This window comes from Coregonus lavaretus, assembly GCF_964263955.1.
Source record: "Coregonus lavaretus genome assembly, chromosome: 38".
Lineage (NCBI taxonomy): Eukaryota > Metazoa > Chordata > Actinopteri > Salmoniformes > Salmonidae > Coregonus > Coregonus lavaretus.
The window spans coordinates 5464218-5478239 of NC_140025.1; the positions used below are offsets into that span (position 1 = coordinate 5464218).

At 45.3% G+C, this 14022-nt stretch overlaps 1 protein-coding gene across 1 annotated transcript in view; it reads right to left on the minus strand.

Annotated features, from left to right (window-relative positions):
- Positions 1-1388: 1388 nt before the first annotated feature.
- The window catches only part of cdk15 (cyclin-dependent kinase 15), a 31816-nt gene continuing 19182 nt past the window's right edge, over positions 1389-14022 (minus strand). Inside the window, exons 11-13 of the mRNA XM_084155450.1 lie at positions 5598-5646; positions 4064-4206; positions 1389-2457 (exon numbers count right to left, since the gene is read on the minus strand). Coding sequence (XP_084011576.1) covers positions 2342-2457; positions 4064-4206; positions 5598-5646 — 308 coding nt within the window. The 3' untranslated portion in view covers positions 1389-2341. The remainder of the gene's footprint in view (positions 2458-4063; positions 4207-5597; positions 5647-14022) is intronic.

The following is a 14022-nucleotide window of genomic DNA, read 5'->3' on the forward strand; positions in this document are numbered from 1 at the left end:
CTCCTAGGAATGTAGTCACTTCACAAAACAACACTGTTGCCATACTACAAACATCTGTATTAGTTCATGAAAGAAGGGGAGGATGACAGGAAGGACAACATCCATTTACAACAATATACACTACATGACCAAAAGTATGTGGACACGTCTAATTCCAAAATCATGGGCATTAATATGGAGCTGGTCCCCCCTTTGCTGCTATAACAGCCTCCACTCTTCTGGGAAGGCTTTCCACTCGATGTTGGAACATTGCTGCATGGACATCATTCAGCCACAAGTGTATTAGTGAGGTCGGACACTGATGTTGGGTGATTAGGCCTGGCTCGCAGTCTGTGTTCCAATTCATCCCAAAGGTGTTCGATGGGGTTGAGGTCGGGGCTCTGTGCAGGCCAATCAAGTTCTTCCACACCGATCTCAACAAACCATTTCTGTATGGACCTCGCTTTGTGCACGGAGGCATTGTCATGCTGAAACAGGAAAGGGCCTTCTCCAATCTGTTGCCACAAAGTTGGAAGCACAGAATCACCTAGAATGTCATTGTAGGCTGCAGCGTTAAGATTTCCCTTCACTGAAAAACAGCCCCAGACCATTATTCCTCCTCCACTAAACTTTACAGTTGCCACTATGCACTGGGGCAGGTAGCGTTCTCATGGCATCTGCCAAACCCAGATATGTCCGTCGGACTGCCAGATGGTGAAGCGTGACTCATCACTCCAGAGAATGCATTTCCACTGCTCCAGAGTCCAATGGTGGCAAGCTTTACACCACACCAGCCAACGCTTGGCATTGGCCAGGTGATCTTAGGCTTGTGTGCGGCAGCTCGGCCAAGGAAACCCATTTCATGAAGCTCCCGACGAACAATTATTGTGCTGACGTTGCTTCCAGAGGCAGTTTGGAACTCGGTAGTGAGTGTTGCAACTGAGGGCCGACGATTTTTACGTGCTACGCGCTTCAGCACTCGGCGTCCCCGTTCTGTGAGCTTGTGTGGCCTACCACTTCGTGGCTGAGCCGTTGTTGCTCCTAGATGTTTCCACTTCACAATAACAGCACTTACAGTTGACCGGGGCAGCTTTAGCAGGGCAGAAATTTGACAAACTGACTTGTTGGAAAGATGGCCTCCTATGACGGTGCCACGTTGAAAGTCACTGCGCTCTTCAGGTAGGCCATTCTACTGCCAATGTTTGTCTATGGAGATTGCATGGCTGTGTGCACGATTTTATACACCTGTCAGCAACAGGTGTGGCTGAAATAGCCGAACCCACTAATTTGAAGGGGTGTCCACATACTTTGTATATATAGTGTAGCTTGTAAGGGAATACAACAAATGAAATATGATATGAAGACCTGCAGGCAGTTCTATATGTATATATCAGAAAATAACACACAATACCATAACTGCAACATTTATTGACTCACACACTCCTTCACTCATTCTCACAAAAACACACACACACACATTCTAAAGGCAAGCTGCACCTAAGCATAGTACAATTGAAGAGTGGACATCACAAGATTGCCGTATGAAAAATATGCTATATAGGGTGTTAATGAGGAAGTTTCACGGTACAATACAACGTGAATTACAGTGTACACACAACACAACAGTGTACACACAACCGTCACAGTCATTCTGTTGCAGGGATACCCACCTGCATGCTGTGCAAAATAACAATCATGGTCCACAAGGACCTGATTAACATAAGAGGTATATAATATATGCATGTTTTGGCAGTACAAAATAAAACACTCATCTTCAAAACAAACCCATCGTCATCATTAAATCTCAATGTACATTTAGGAGGAGGCAGAGAGAGTATAGTGAGTCCAAGGAGACGCTCTGAGAAGGAGAAAGAGGAGTAGGAGGAAGAGGTAAACCAGCTGATGAGGAGTAGGAGAAGGAGGAGAAGGAGGAGGAAGCAGGAGGAGGTGGTTTAGCAGGAGGAATGTGTTGAGTAGTTCTGAGCTACCTGACAGTTCTCTTAGACATTGCGTAGCTTTCCGTTGCCACCAACAACAGACATGGGGTCTCAGATATAGAGTATATACAGTACATACGGTACTTCTGACGTCATCTAATATGTGATAGGTACCATTCAACCCCTACCAGGTACCATTCAACCCCTCCCTCTTCTCTCCTGTCTTCTTACAACATGGGAACTCTGACTGAGGAATGCTGGGTGGAGTCAAGAGCAGAGGTTGGTGGAGGACGCTGGTGGTGTAGGTAAGTGTTGTGTGTGTGAAGCCTCATGCCTCTCCATCCTGATCAGGTGGTGTTCTAGCCTGCAGCCAGGGCTGGGGGCCTGGGGGTAGGGGCCAAGCCCAGGGGGGTAGAGGCCCACTATCACCAGCACTTAGCCAAGGGCACCAGCGGGGAAGGTCTGATCCTTCGACTAGGACTGAAGATATCCTTCACCTCTGTCTCCAGCCTCACTCCGGGGACCTTGAAGACTGATACAGCTGAGAGAGAGAGAGTGGGGTGGGGGGGGTGGGGGGAGAGAGAGAGAGAGAGAGACAGATACAGAGGGAGAGAGAGAGAGACAGGCAACTCTTACGGGTTCACAACATTATAAAAAGTTACTCAGGTGAAAAAGTTACTCAGCCACTTCACCAACAGTAACAAAAATATTAACATCTCCCACACTGACTCCTGGAGAAGCCTTATAGGGCAGTTGGTCTGACAGATACTGATCATGGCAGCTCAGACAGCTTATAACTTAAACACCACCACGCCCTTCTTCCAGACTTCCTGGCTACTAGCTAGGAGGTGATCAAGGGGCCTCTCATAGGCACCTGATGTTGGGTGCGGTCGTCCACAGTCCAGCTAGAGCCCCATCCCTAACAACTACAATGACTTCTCTTCTCAACATTTGACGCTGCTCGCCATTGTTCAAGTTCTATGGTGATACATTGTGTGAAAGTAAAAGGGGTACTCATTACTACTAGTCTGTCTCTCAGTGTTGTCGACATGGCGACCATAGGCCTTCTCACTTCTGCCCTGCCGAGACATGGCCTCATTAAAATAAGTTTGATCATCCTGGAGAGAACCTTCTCTCCCCACGCTCTTTCGCTTCTTAGTTGCTCTCTCTCTCTCTCTCTCTCTCTCTCTCTCTCTCTCTCTCTCTCTCTCTCTCTCTTTCTCTCTCTCTCAGTTGCTCTCTCGTTCTTCATTCTCCTTCTCCGCTCTGTTAATGTATGTCTCTCCCCTACTGTCTCTTCTCCCTGTCTGGGATGCCATGCAGACTAGTAGCAGTAATGATGGCTCATTATCGAACGAACAGAGTGTGTGTGTGTGTGTGTGTGTGTGTGTGTGTGTGTGTGTGTGTGTGTGTGTGTGTGCTCCTGCGTGTGCATCTGCCAGCATGTGTATGTAAGACACATTCAGCTGGAAGCCTACTGCTTGACCAGATCAAACACTGTATCCCATTAGGTTTTATTCATTTATCTAATACATTCCTACATTTAACTAATATCTATCCTAGTACTCCCTGTACTCTGTTCACTGAATATTATGTCTATGCCCTTGAAAAACACATCTATGTTTAAACCAAACCAGGCAGACTGTCTGAGCAATAGACAGACTGGTGGAGAGAGACTTCAAATGCAATGCAACTTTGCTTACTTATACATTCATTTTCCTAATATATATATATATTTAGCCACCCGAGAGCTGTGGAGACAGTCTGATCTTTTCAAAGGAACCATCTGTGCTCACAGTAGGAAGCTTGTGTCTTTAATCATGCGTCGGATGGGTAGACTGTTTAAGTGACAAACTGCACTGGAGTTTAGTGCAACGGAGAGCCAATCTCTCTCACTGGGAGGGAGAAACTGTGAATATTGATGGGGGGATTCAGAGGAGGGAGAAATATGTACATGAATACGCACGCCCACGTACAAACACATGCTTAATCTCCCACGTGTGTACACACACAGACAAACACACACACCACATTATTCATCACGTGACTGTTATTGCTGTGACAAAACACACATATTCTTATTGCCTAGATAGACTGATATGTTATGGTGTAGTGACACACACACACCCACACACACACACACTCACTGTCTCGTAGCTGCATGATGGGGGGCGGTAGCGTGTTGAAATAGGGGTGCTGCAGTGCATCCTGGGCTGAGATGCGGTCTCGTGGGATGGTCTTCAGAATCAGCTGGGCCAGGTCCTCTGTCTTATAGGGCAACTGGGACAGTCTGCAGGGGAAGCAGAGGTGACTATTAGAGATACACACACACACACACACACACACACACACACACACACACACACACACACACACACACACACACACACACACACACACACACACACACACACACACAATCCCCAATAGATACACATACTGTATGTAAATTATTTTATATCCATAGCCATTAGACATATAACAACAACCCAGCCACACTTCTCAGTCATTTGCATTAATTCAAGTCAATTTTCCCTCCTGGCCTGCAAGCAATTCCCCCCCCCCCTTTTTATTTCACAATGTAATTATCTGTTATTTCTGTGTGTCTTTTTCTGACAGTGTTCATGTATTTGGAGAAAATAGCATTTGGTCCCAACAGGGGGTCTATTTAATTAAATCCATGGCTAGAACAAGAGAGAGAGGGGGAGATGGGCGGGGGAGAAGGGGGGAGGGGGGGGGGGCAGGAGAGAGGGGGAGAGACCTGCATTAAAAATCACACCATAACTCCCCTGAGTCTCGCTCAAACACCCATTTTCCTTTTTCTCTATCTGAGCCTCCCCATTTTCTTCCTCCCGCCCCCCCTCTCTCTCTCTCTCTCTCTCTCTCTCTCTCTCCACCGCTATCTCTCTTTCTCTCATGTGCTGTGCAGCAGGACTGACTTTGATGACCATGAGGATTCTCTCTTTCTTATCCCCCATTCTCTCTCTCTTTCTCTCCCTTCCTCACTGTCTCTCATTTAAATCCATTAGATCCATATTCCTAGTAATGTGTTTTCCTATTTCAGAGTGATTTCTTTTAGACTAGACTGCATTAGTGTGTTATAGACTGTTGAGTGTGTCTCATATTTGTTATGACAGCGAGTCAGAGACTACTCCAGACATCCTCTCTCTCCCATAACCCGACTGTGTGTGTGTGTGTGTGTGTGTGTGCGTCCCCGTGTGTGTGTATCTGGCCCCCCGGTGGGTTGGTACAGGAGCAGAGCTGTGTTGGGTCAGATGTCACCATGTTGGTAGGAAGGGGGAGGAAGGGGGAGGCAGGGGGGAGGATGGGGGAGACGCGCCTGGCCAGACAAAGAATCTCCTGTTACCATAGGGCTAACTGCCCACCTCTGGCCCACCCTCCCCTTCCCCTCCCCAACCTGAGGCAATGGAATGGGCAAACACACACAGCCGTCCAAAACTGAGTTCCATACTCTATACTATGTACACATGTATTCAAACTCTACCTCTACACTAACTTCTATACTGGAGCGGAATAATATTTGTATCAAATGTTCACATTTGCAGGTTGCTGAGATTCATTATACAAATATGCACAAGTTAACAGATCTGCAAGACTTATTAAACATATTCACAAACTCATAGTATTGACAGAATACTGAACAAACTGATTTCACTGTACCTTTTCCAAACATTCCTGAATTGCTGGGGCTCACATGGTCGAAACCATTCTGTGGGAAGAGGAGTTCCAGCCCAAGCAGGTTAGTTAGGAAATGTTTGGCTTGCAACTATGGCTGCAAAGGCATGCAAGATGGAGCAGTGATGTGGTCAGCCCACAGGACACTAAAAAATAAATATCTGTGTAAACTTACGGTAAAGTAGACCTGTTCTCTTTGATGATTAATGCTACAGCTATGGTATCCTGGCGGTGAGACTAAGTGAAACATGCTTTGGCACTACTGATCGCAATTTGTGGTTTCTGGGCCCTGGTGTAGAGTTTTAATGAGAGTGTTTTAACGGTTGGATAGCCGATGCCTTGGACAGCCCCGACGCTCCATGATGAATTAACAGTGAACCGTGGAGATTCAACTGTTCAAAATAAAAACTAATTTTTTAAAGAAATGTATGCACTCAGTCTCTCCCCCAGGGTGCAACGGTGCATAAACAAACACATACATTTTTAGACAAGCATTCTCTATAGTACAGTCTAGCTATCACTTTCCCCTGGCCAGTCAGGTCACTGAAGGAATATTTTCCCTATTTTCCATCCTCCCTTCTCTTCCCTCCTTGCCCTCTCCCTGTCCTGTGCTGGCCACCCGCTCTGCCCTGCTAAAAACTGCCCAGGTCTTTATCTATTGGTCCATTCAGCTCCCACATCTGGAGAGGCCCAGCGGTGCCAGCAGCAGTCAGGGGGCCAGGTAGGGAGCTAGCCAGGGGGGAGAGAGGGAGGAGGGGGAGAGGGGGAGATACTCAGGGTCATGCCCACACAAGGACATCCAACATGGGTGTCCTAAAACACCACAGTAACGTGCATGTGCACACGCCTGCACTCGCTCGCTCTCTCTCACACACACACTGCTGTTTTCTCCCTATGTCAGCTCGTTCTCCATCCCAAACACAGCAGAGTGGTACAATATGTTTGAGTCTATAGCTGTCAGACACAGAGGTTCTAAGTCCAGCCATCCTTCATGCCCAGATTGCCCACCACACACACACGGCAGAGAAAGCTGTCTGGCTCACCCTCCTGCCTGCCTGTGTGTATGTATGTGTGTGTGTGTGTGTGTGTGTGTGTGTGTGTCTGTGTGTGTGTGTGTGTGTGTGTGTGTGTGTGTGTCTGTGTGTGTGTGTGTGTGTGTGTGTGTGTGTGTGTGTGTGTGTGTGTGTGTGTGTGTGTGTGTGTGTGTGTGTGTGTGTGTGTGTGTGTGTGTGTGTGTGTGTGTGTGTGTGTGTGTGTGTACCAGAGCATGTGAGCGGAGTTGAGCGGTTGGTTGAGCGGGGCGCTCCATGTGCTTTCCTACCGCTCCTCTAGAAACCAATTCGTGCTTACAGAAAAAAAAACTGATGCTCCAAATTCGCTCCATTCATTAAAATCACAATTTAACCAACACCCATCCATTTTTGTGACAACCTTGACCTACCAATTGGTTTATAAGTATTGAAACCAAACCATATGGATTTGAATGTTTTTGTTGTTGTTGAATAAACATGAAAAGGTGAATGCAAACATCATTTCAAATAGGCTACATGTCATATTAAACAGCATATAAACACTCTAAATAGGTCAGGAGCCAGACAGGGAGCCTAAGAAGGAATGAAAATGAATTATTTAGGCTATATTATTTCAATTATTTCAAGGCTATAGCCTACAAAGAAATACACTGTGAAGCATTTGCCAGTGCGACACAATAGGCTGGTAGGGACATAAACTGCTCAGCATTTAAACATTTTGTTTTATTAAATCATTATAGTCTATTAATTACACATATAGGCTGTGACTTACTTACAAATTAAATGAAAAATGACTTATTAGTGCCTTTTTTTGAAACAGGAGTTTGGCCAGTCTGTGGCTTTAGGTTCATGCGATGGTGCCTGGGGAGCCGGCCAGCATTGGATAATATCTTCTCCACACTTGCAGAGACACTTTGGATGCTAAACACCCTTTGGCCACTCTTGCCAGGCTGGGCAGAGATGCAGAGTTTTATTTGTATTTTTCTATAGGTTGGCCTAAAGGTTTTTAGGCAAAATAACCCAATGAAAACGTAAAGCTCCTTGAACGTGGGAATATGCCAGGCCTATTGGGCCAAAATCAATTATGCCCAATTGTATAGACAATAGAACGAAAATTAACTAAATATTTAAGATATCAGATTTTTTATAAATACTTTGCTACAATGATACACTTAGTTATCTACCCACCTCATTCCTTTCTTTTAGCATGTGCACATAGCATGCTTTTGGGATATGGTGTCTTTTCAGATTCCACAATGATTCTTTAGTTGTGGACACTATATCACCGCATTCCCTCTCTTGCTCTTGATACTCATCTTTGTAAGTCAATTTGATTCAGCACCTGTTTGTTTTATCAGTTTCTTCATGAAAATATTTAGGGAACTCCATGACAGTAGCTAAAGCAAGGGGCTATAGCAGCACACAAGTAGACTACAAATGCATGCTGGGCCGGGCATGCCGTGAGCTCGTGAAGTGAGTGCTACTGGAGCGAAATTGGAGCGGGCGAGAAGCTTGACGCTCCAGCCTTTGGGAATCTTGCTCCATGCTCCAGTCAAATTGGGCTCCACTCCTCGCTCTGCTCAGATACTCTGGTGTGTACGTCTTCTCATGTCCCAACCTCACTGCTCGGTTTGCTTTACACATATTTTATACAAAACTTTTTACTGCCAGCCCTTTCTACTAGCCCCTTCTCTCCCCATCTCATCACCCCCAACAAATGTCAGAGCCCTTATTGAACTGCATGGGGCAGCGCAGACAGGACCCACTGTGTAGTTGGGAGATTCATCTATGCATTTATTCAGCATTTATTAATCTTATGTTTATTTATTCATGTTTGGTGAGCAACTTTAAGACTTTAACAGTCTGAGGTTTTGAACTCCTATGGGTCTTGTAGGGGAGGAATTAGCAGAGACGGAGAGTAACCCATCTTGTCTGCAGCTGCAGCACATTACACACACACAGTCTTGTATAACTAACCTTGTGGGGACACACAATTCAATCCTTCAAAATCCTATTTTCCCTAACCCCTAACCCTAACCTTAACCCTCAAGATGTCCACCATTGTTATTTTACCCAAGAAAGCAAGGGTAACTGAACTAAATGATTATCGCCCTGTAGTACTCACTTCTGTCATCATGAAGTGCTTTGAGAGGCTGGTTAAGGATCATATCACCTCCACCTTACCTGACACCCTAGACCCACTTCAATTTGTATACCGCCCCAATAGATCCACAGACGATGCAATCGCCATCACACTGCACACTGCCCTATCCCATCTGGACAAGAGGAATACCTACAGTTGAAGTCGGAAGTTTACATACACTTAGGTTGGAGTCATTAAAACTCGTTTTTCAAACACTCCACAAATTTATTGTTAACAAACTATAGTTTTGGCAAGTCGGTTACGACATCTACTTTGTGCATGACACAAGTAATTTTTCCAACAATAGTTTAAAGACAGATTATTTCACTTATAAATCACTATATCACAATTCCAGTGGGTCAGAAGTTTACATACACTAAGTTGACTGTGCCTTTAAACAGCTTGGAAAAGTCCAGAAAAGGATGTCATGGCTTTAGAAGCTTCTGATAGGCTAATTGACATCATTTGAGTCAATTGGAGATGTACCTGTGGATGTATTTCAAGGCATACCTTCAAACTCAGTGCCTCTTTGCTTGAAATCATGGGAAAATTAAAAGAAATCAGCCAAGACCTCAGAAAAGAAATTGTAGACCTCCACAAGTCTGGTTCATCCTTGGGAGCAATTTCCAAATGCCTGAAGGTACCACGTTCATCTGTACAAACAATAGTATGCAAGTATAAACACCATGGGACCACGCAGCCGTCATACCGCTCAGGAAGGAGACGCGTTCTGTCTCCTAGAGATGAATGTACTTTGGTGCGAAAAGTGCAAATCAATCTCAACTGCACATGGGGACAAAGATCGTACTTTTTGGAGAAATGTCCTCTGGTCTGATGAAACAAAAATAGAACTGTATGGCCATAATGACCATTGTTATGTTTGAAGGAAAATGGGGGTTGCTTGCAAGCCAAAGAACACCATCCCAACCGTGAAGCACGGGGGTGGCAGCATCATGCTGTGGGGGTGCTTTGCTGCAGGAGGGACTGGTGCACTTCACAAAATAGATGGCATCATGAGGAAGGAAAATATGTGGATATATTGAAGCAACATCTCAAGACATCAGTCAGGAAGTTAAAGCTTGGTCGCAAATGGGTCTTCCAAATGGACAACGACCCCAAGCATACTTCCAAAGTTGTGGCAAAATGGCTTAAGGACAACAAAGTCAAGGTATTGGAGTGGCCATCACAAAGCCCTGACCTCAATCCTATAGAAAATGTGTGGGCAGAACTGAAAAAGCGTGTGCGCGCAAGGAGGCCTACAAACCTGACTCAGTTACACCAGCTCTATCAGGAGGAATGGGTCAAAATTCACCCAACTTATTGTGGGAAGCTTGTGGAAGGCTCCCTGAAACGTTTGACCCAAGTTAAACAATTTAAAGGCAATGCTACCAAATACTAATTGAGTGTATGTAAACTTCTGACCCACTGGGAATGTGATGAAATAAATCATTCTCTCTACTATTATTCTGACATTTCACATTCTTAAAATAAAGTGGTGATCCTAACTGACATAAGAAAGGGAATTTTTACTAGGATTAAATGTCAGGAATTGTGAAAAACTGAGAATAAATGTATTTGGCAAAGGTGTATGCAAACTTCCGACTTCAACTGTATGTAAGAACGCTGTTCATTGACTATAGCTCAGCCTTCAACACCATAGTACCCTCCAAGCTCATCATTAAGCTCGGGGCCCTGGCTCTGAACCCTGCCCTGTGCAACTGGGTCCTGGACTTCCTGACGGGCCGCCCCCAGGTGGTGAAGGTAGGAAACAACACCTCCAATATGCTGATCCTCAACAGAGGGGCTCCACAAGGGTGCGTGCTCAGCCCCCTCCTGTACTCCCTGTTCACTCATGACTGCATGGCCACACACACCTCCAACTCAATCATCAAGTTTACAGACGACACAACTGTAGTAGGCCTGATTACCAACAATGACGAGACAGCCTACAGGGAGGAGGTGAGGGCCATGGTGGAATGGGGCCAGGAAAATAACCTCTCCCTCAACATCAACAAAACTAAGGAGCTAATAGTGGACTTCAGGAGAAAACAGAGAGAGCACACCCCTTTTCACATCGACGGGATCGCAGTGCAGAAGGTGAAAAGCTTCAAGTTCCTCGGCGTACACATCAATGAAATCTGAAATAGTCCACCCACACAGACAGTGTGGTGAAGATGGCGCAACAGCGCCTCTTCAACCTCCGGAGGCTGAAGAAATTTGGCTTGGCGCCTAAGACCCTCACAAACTTTTACAGATGTAATTGAGAGCATCCTGTTTGGCTGTATCACCGCCTGGTACGGCAACTGCACCGCCCGCAATCGCAGGGCTCTCCAGAGGGTGGTGCGGTCTACCCAACACATCACCGGGGGCACACTGCCTGCCCTCCAGGACACCTACAGCACCCGATGTCACAGGAAGGCCAAAAAGATCATCAAGGACATCAACCACCCGAGCCACGGCCTGTTCACCCCGCTATCATCCAGAAGGCGCAGTACAGGTATATCAAAGCTGGGACCGAGAAACTGATAAACAGCTTCTATCTCAAGGCCATCAGACTGTTAAATAGCCATCACTAGCCGGCCTCCACCCAGTACCCTGCCCTGAACTTAGTCACTGTCACTACCGGCTACCACCTGGTTACTCAACCCTGCACCTTAGAGGCTGCTGCCCTATGTACCTAGACATGGAATCACTGGTCACTTTAAATTGAACACTAGTCACTTTATTAATGTTTACATACTGTTTTACTCATTTCCTATGTATATACTGTACTCTACTGTATTTACGTCAATGCCACTCAGACATTGCTCGTCCTAATATTTACAGTGAGGGAAAAAAGTATTTGATCCCCTACTGATTTTTTACGTTTGCCCACTGACAAAGAAATTATCAGTCTATAATTGTAATGGTAGGTTTATTTGAACAGTGAGAGACAGAATAACAACAAAAAAATCCAGAAAAACGCATGTCAAAAATTTTATAAATGTATTTGCATTTTAATGAGGGAAATAAGTATTTGACCCCTCTGCAAAACATTACTTAGTACTTGGTGGCAAAACCCTTGTTGGCAATCACAGAGGTCAGACGTTTCTTGTAGTTGGCACCAGGTTTACACACATCTCAGGAGGGATTTTGTCCCACTCCTCTTTGCAGATCTTCTCCAAGTCATTAAGGTTTCGAGGCTGACGTTTGGCAACTCAAACCTTCAGCTCCCTCCACAGATTTTCTATGGGATTAAGGTCTGGAGACTGGCTAGGCCACTCTAGGACCTTAATGTGCTTCTTCTTGAGCCACTCCTTTGTTGCCTTGGCCGTGTGTTTTGGGTCATTGTCATGCTGGAATACCCATCCACGACCCATTTTCAATGCCCTGGCTGAGGGAAGGAGGTTCTCACCCAAGATTTGACGGTACATGGCCCCGTCCATCGTCCCTTTGATGCGGTGAAGTTGTCCTGTCCCCTTAGCAGAAAAACACCCCCAAAGCATAATGTTTCCACCTCCATGTTTGACGGTGGGGATGGTGTTCTTGGGGTCATAGGCAGCATTCCTCCTCCTCCAAACACGGCAAGTTGAGTTGATGCCAAAGAGCTCGATTTTGGTCTCATCTGACCACAATACTTTCACCCAGTTCTCCTATGAATCATTCAGATGTTCATTGGCAAACTTCAGACGGCCCTGTATATGTGCTTTCTTGAGCAGGGGGACCTTGCGGGCGCTGCAGGATTTCAGTCCTTCACGGCGTAGTGTGTTACCAATTGTTTTCTTGGTGACTATGGTCACAGCTGCCTTGAGATCATTGACAAGATCCTCCCGTGTAGTTCTGGGCTGATTGCTCACCGTTCTCATGATCATTGCAACTCCACAAGGTGAGATCTTGCATAGAGCCCCAGGCCGAGGGAGATTGACAGTTATTTTGTGTTTCTTCCATTTGCGAATAAACGCACCAACTGTTGTCACCTTCTCACCAAGCTGCTTGCCGGTGGTCTTGTAGCCCATTCCAGCCTTGTGTAGGTCTACAATCTTGTCCCTGACATCCTTGGAGAGCTCTTTGGTCTTGGCCATGGTGGAGATTTTGGAATCTGATTGATTGATTGCTTCTGTGAACAGGTGTCTTTCATACAGGTAACAAACTGTATAAAAGACACCTGGGAGCCAGAAATCTTTCTGATTGAGAGGGGGTCAAATACTTATTTCCCTCATTAAAATGCAAATCAATTTATAACATTTTTGACATGCGTTTTTCTGGATTTTGTTGATGTTATTCTGTCTCTCACTGATCAAATAAACCTACCATTAAAATTATAGACTGATCATTTCTTTGTCAGTGGGCAAATGTACAAAATCAGCAGGGGATCAAATACTTTTTTCCCTCACTGTATATATATTTCTTAATTCTATTATTTTACTTTTAGATTTGTGTGTATTGTTGTGAATTGTTAGATACTACTGCACTGTTGGAGCTAGGAACACAAGCTTTTCGCTACACCTGCAATAACATCTGCTAAATATGTACAGTGGGGGAAAAAAGTATTTAGTCAGCCACCAATTGTGCAAGTTCTCCCACTTAAAAAGATGAGAGAGGCCTGTAATTTTCATCATAGGTACACGTCAACTATGACAGACAAATTGAGAAAATGTTTTCCAGAAAATCACATTGTAGGATTTTTAATGAATTTATTTGCAAATTATGGTGGAAAATAAGTATTTGGTCACCTACAAACAAGCAAGGTTTCTGGCTCTCACAGACCTGTAACTTCTTCTTTAAGAGGCTCCTCTGCCCTCCACTCATTACCTGTATTAATGGCATCTGTTTGAACTTGTTATCAGTATAAAAGACACCTGTCCACAACCTCAAACAGTCACACTCCAAACTCCACTACGGCCAAGACCAAAGAGCTGTCAAAGGACACCAGAAACAAAATTGTAGACCTGCACCAGGCTGGGAAGACTGAATCTGCAATAGGTAAGCAGCTTGGTTTGAAGAAATCAACTGTGGGAGCAATTATTAGGAAATGGAAGACATACAAGACCACTGATAATCTCCCTCGATCTGGGGCTCCACGCAAGATCTCACCCTGTGGGGTCAAAATGATCATAAGAACGGTGAGCAAAAATCCCAGAACCACACGGGGGGACCTAGTGAATGACCTGCAGAGAGCTGGGACCAAAGTAACAAAGCCTACCATCAGTAACACACTACGCCGCCAGGGACTCAAATCCTGCAGTGCCAGACGTGT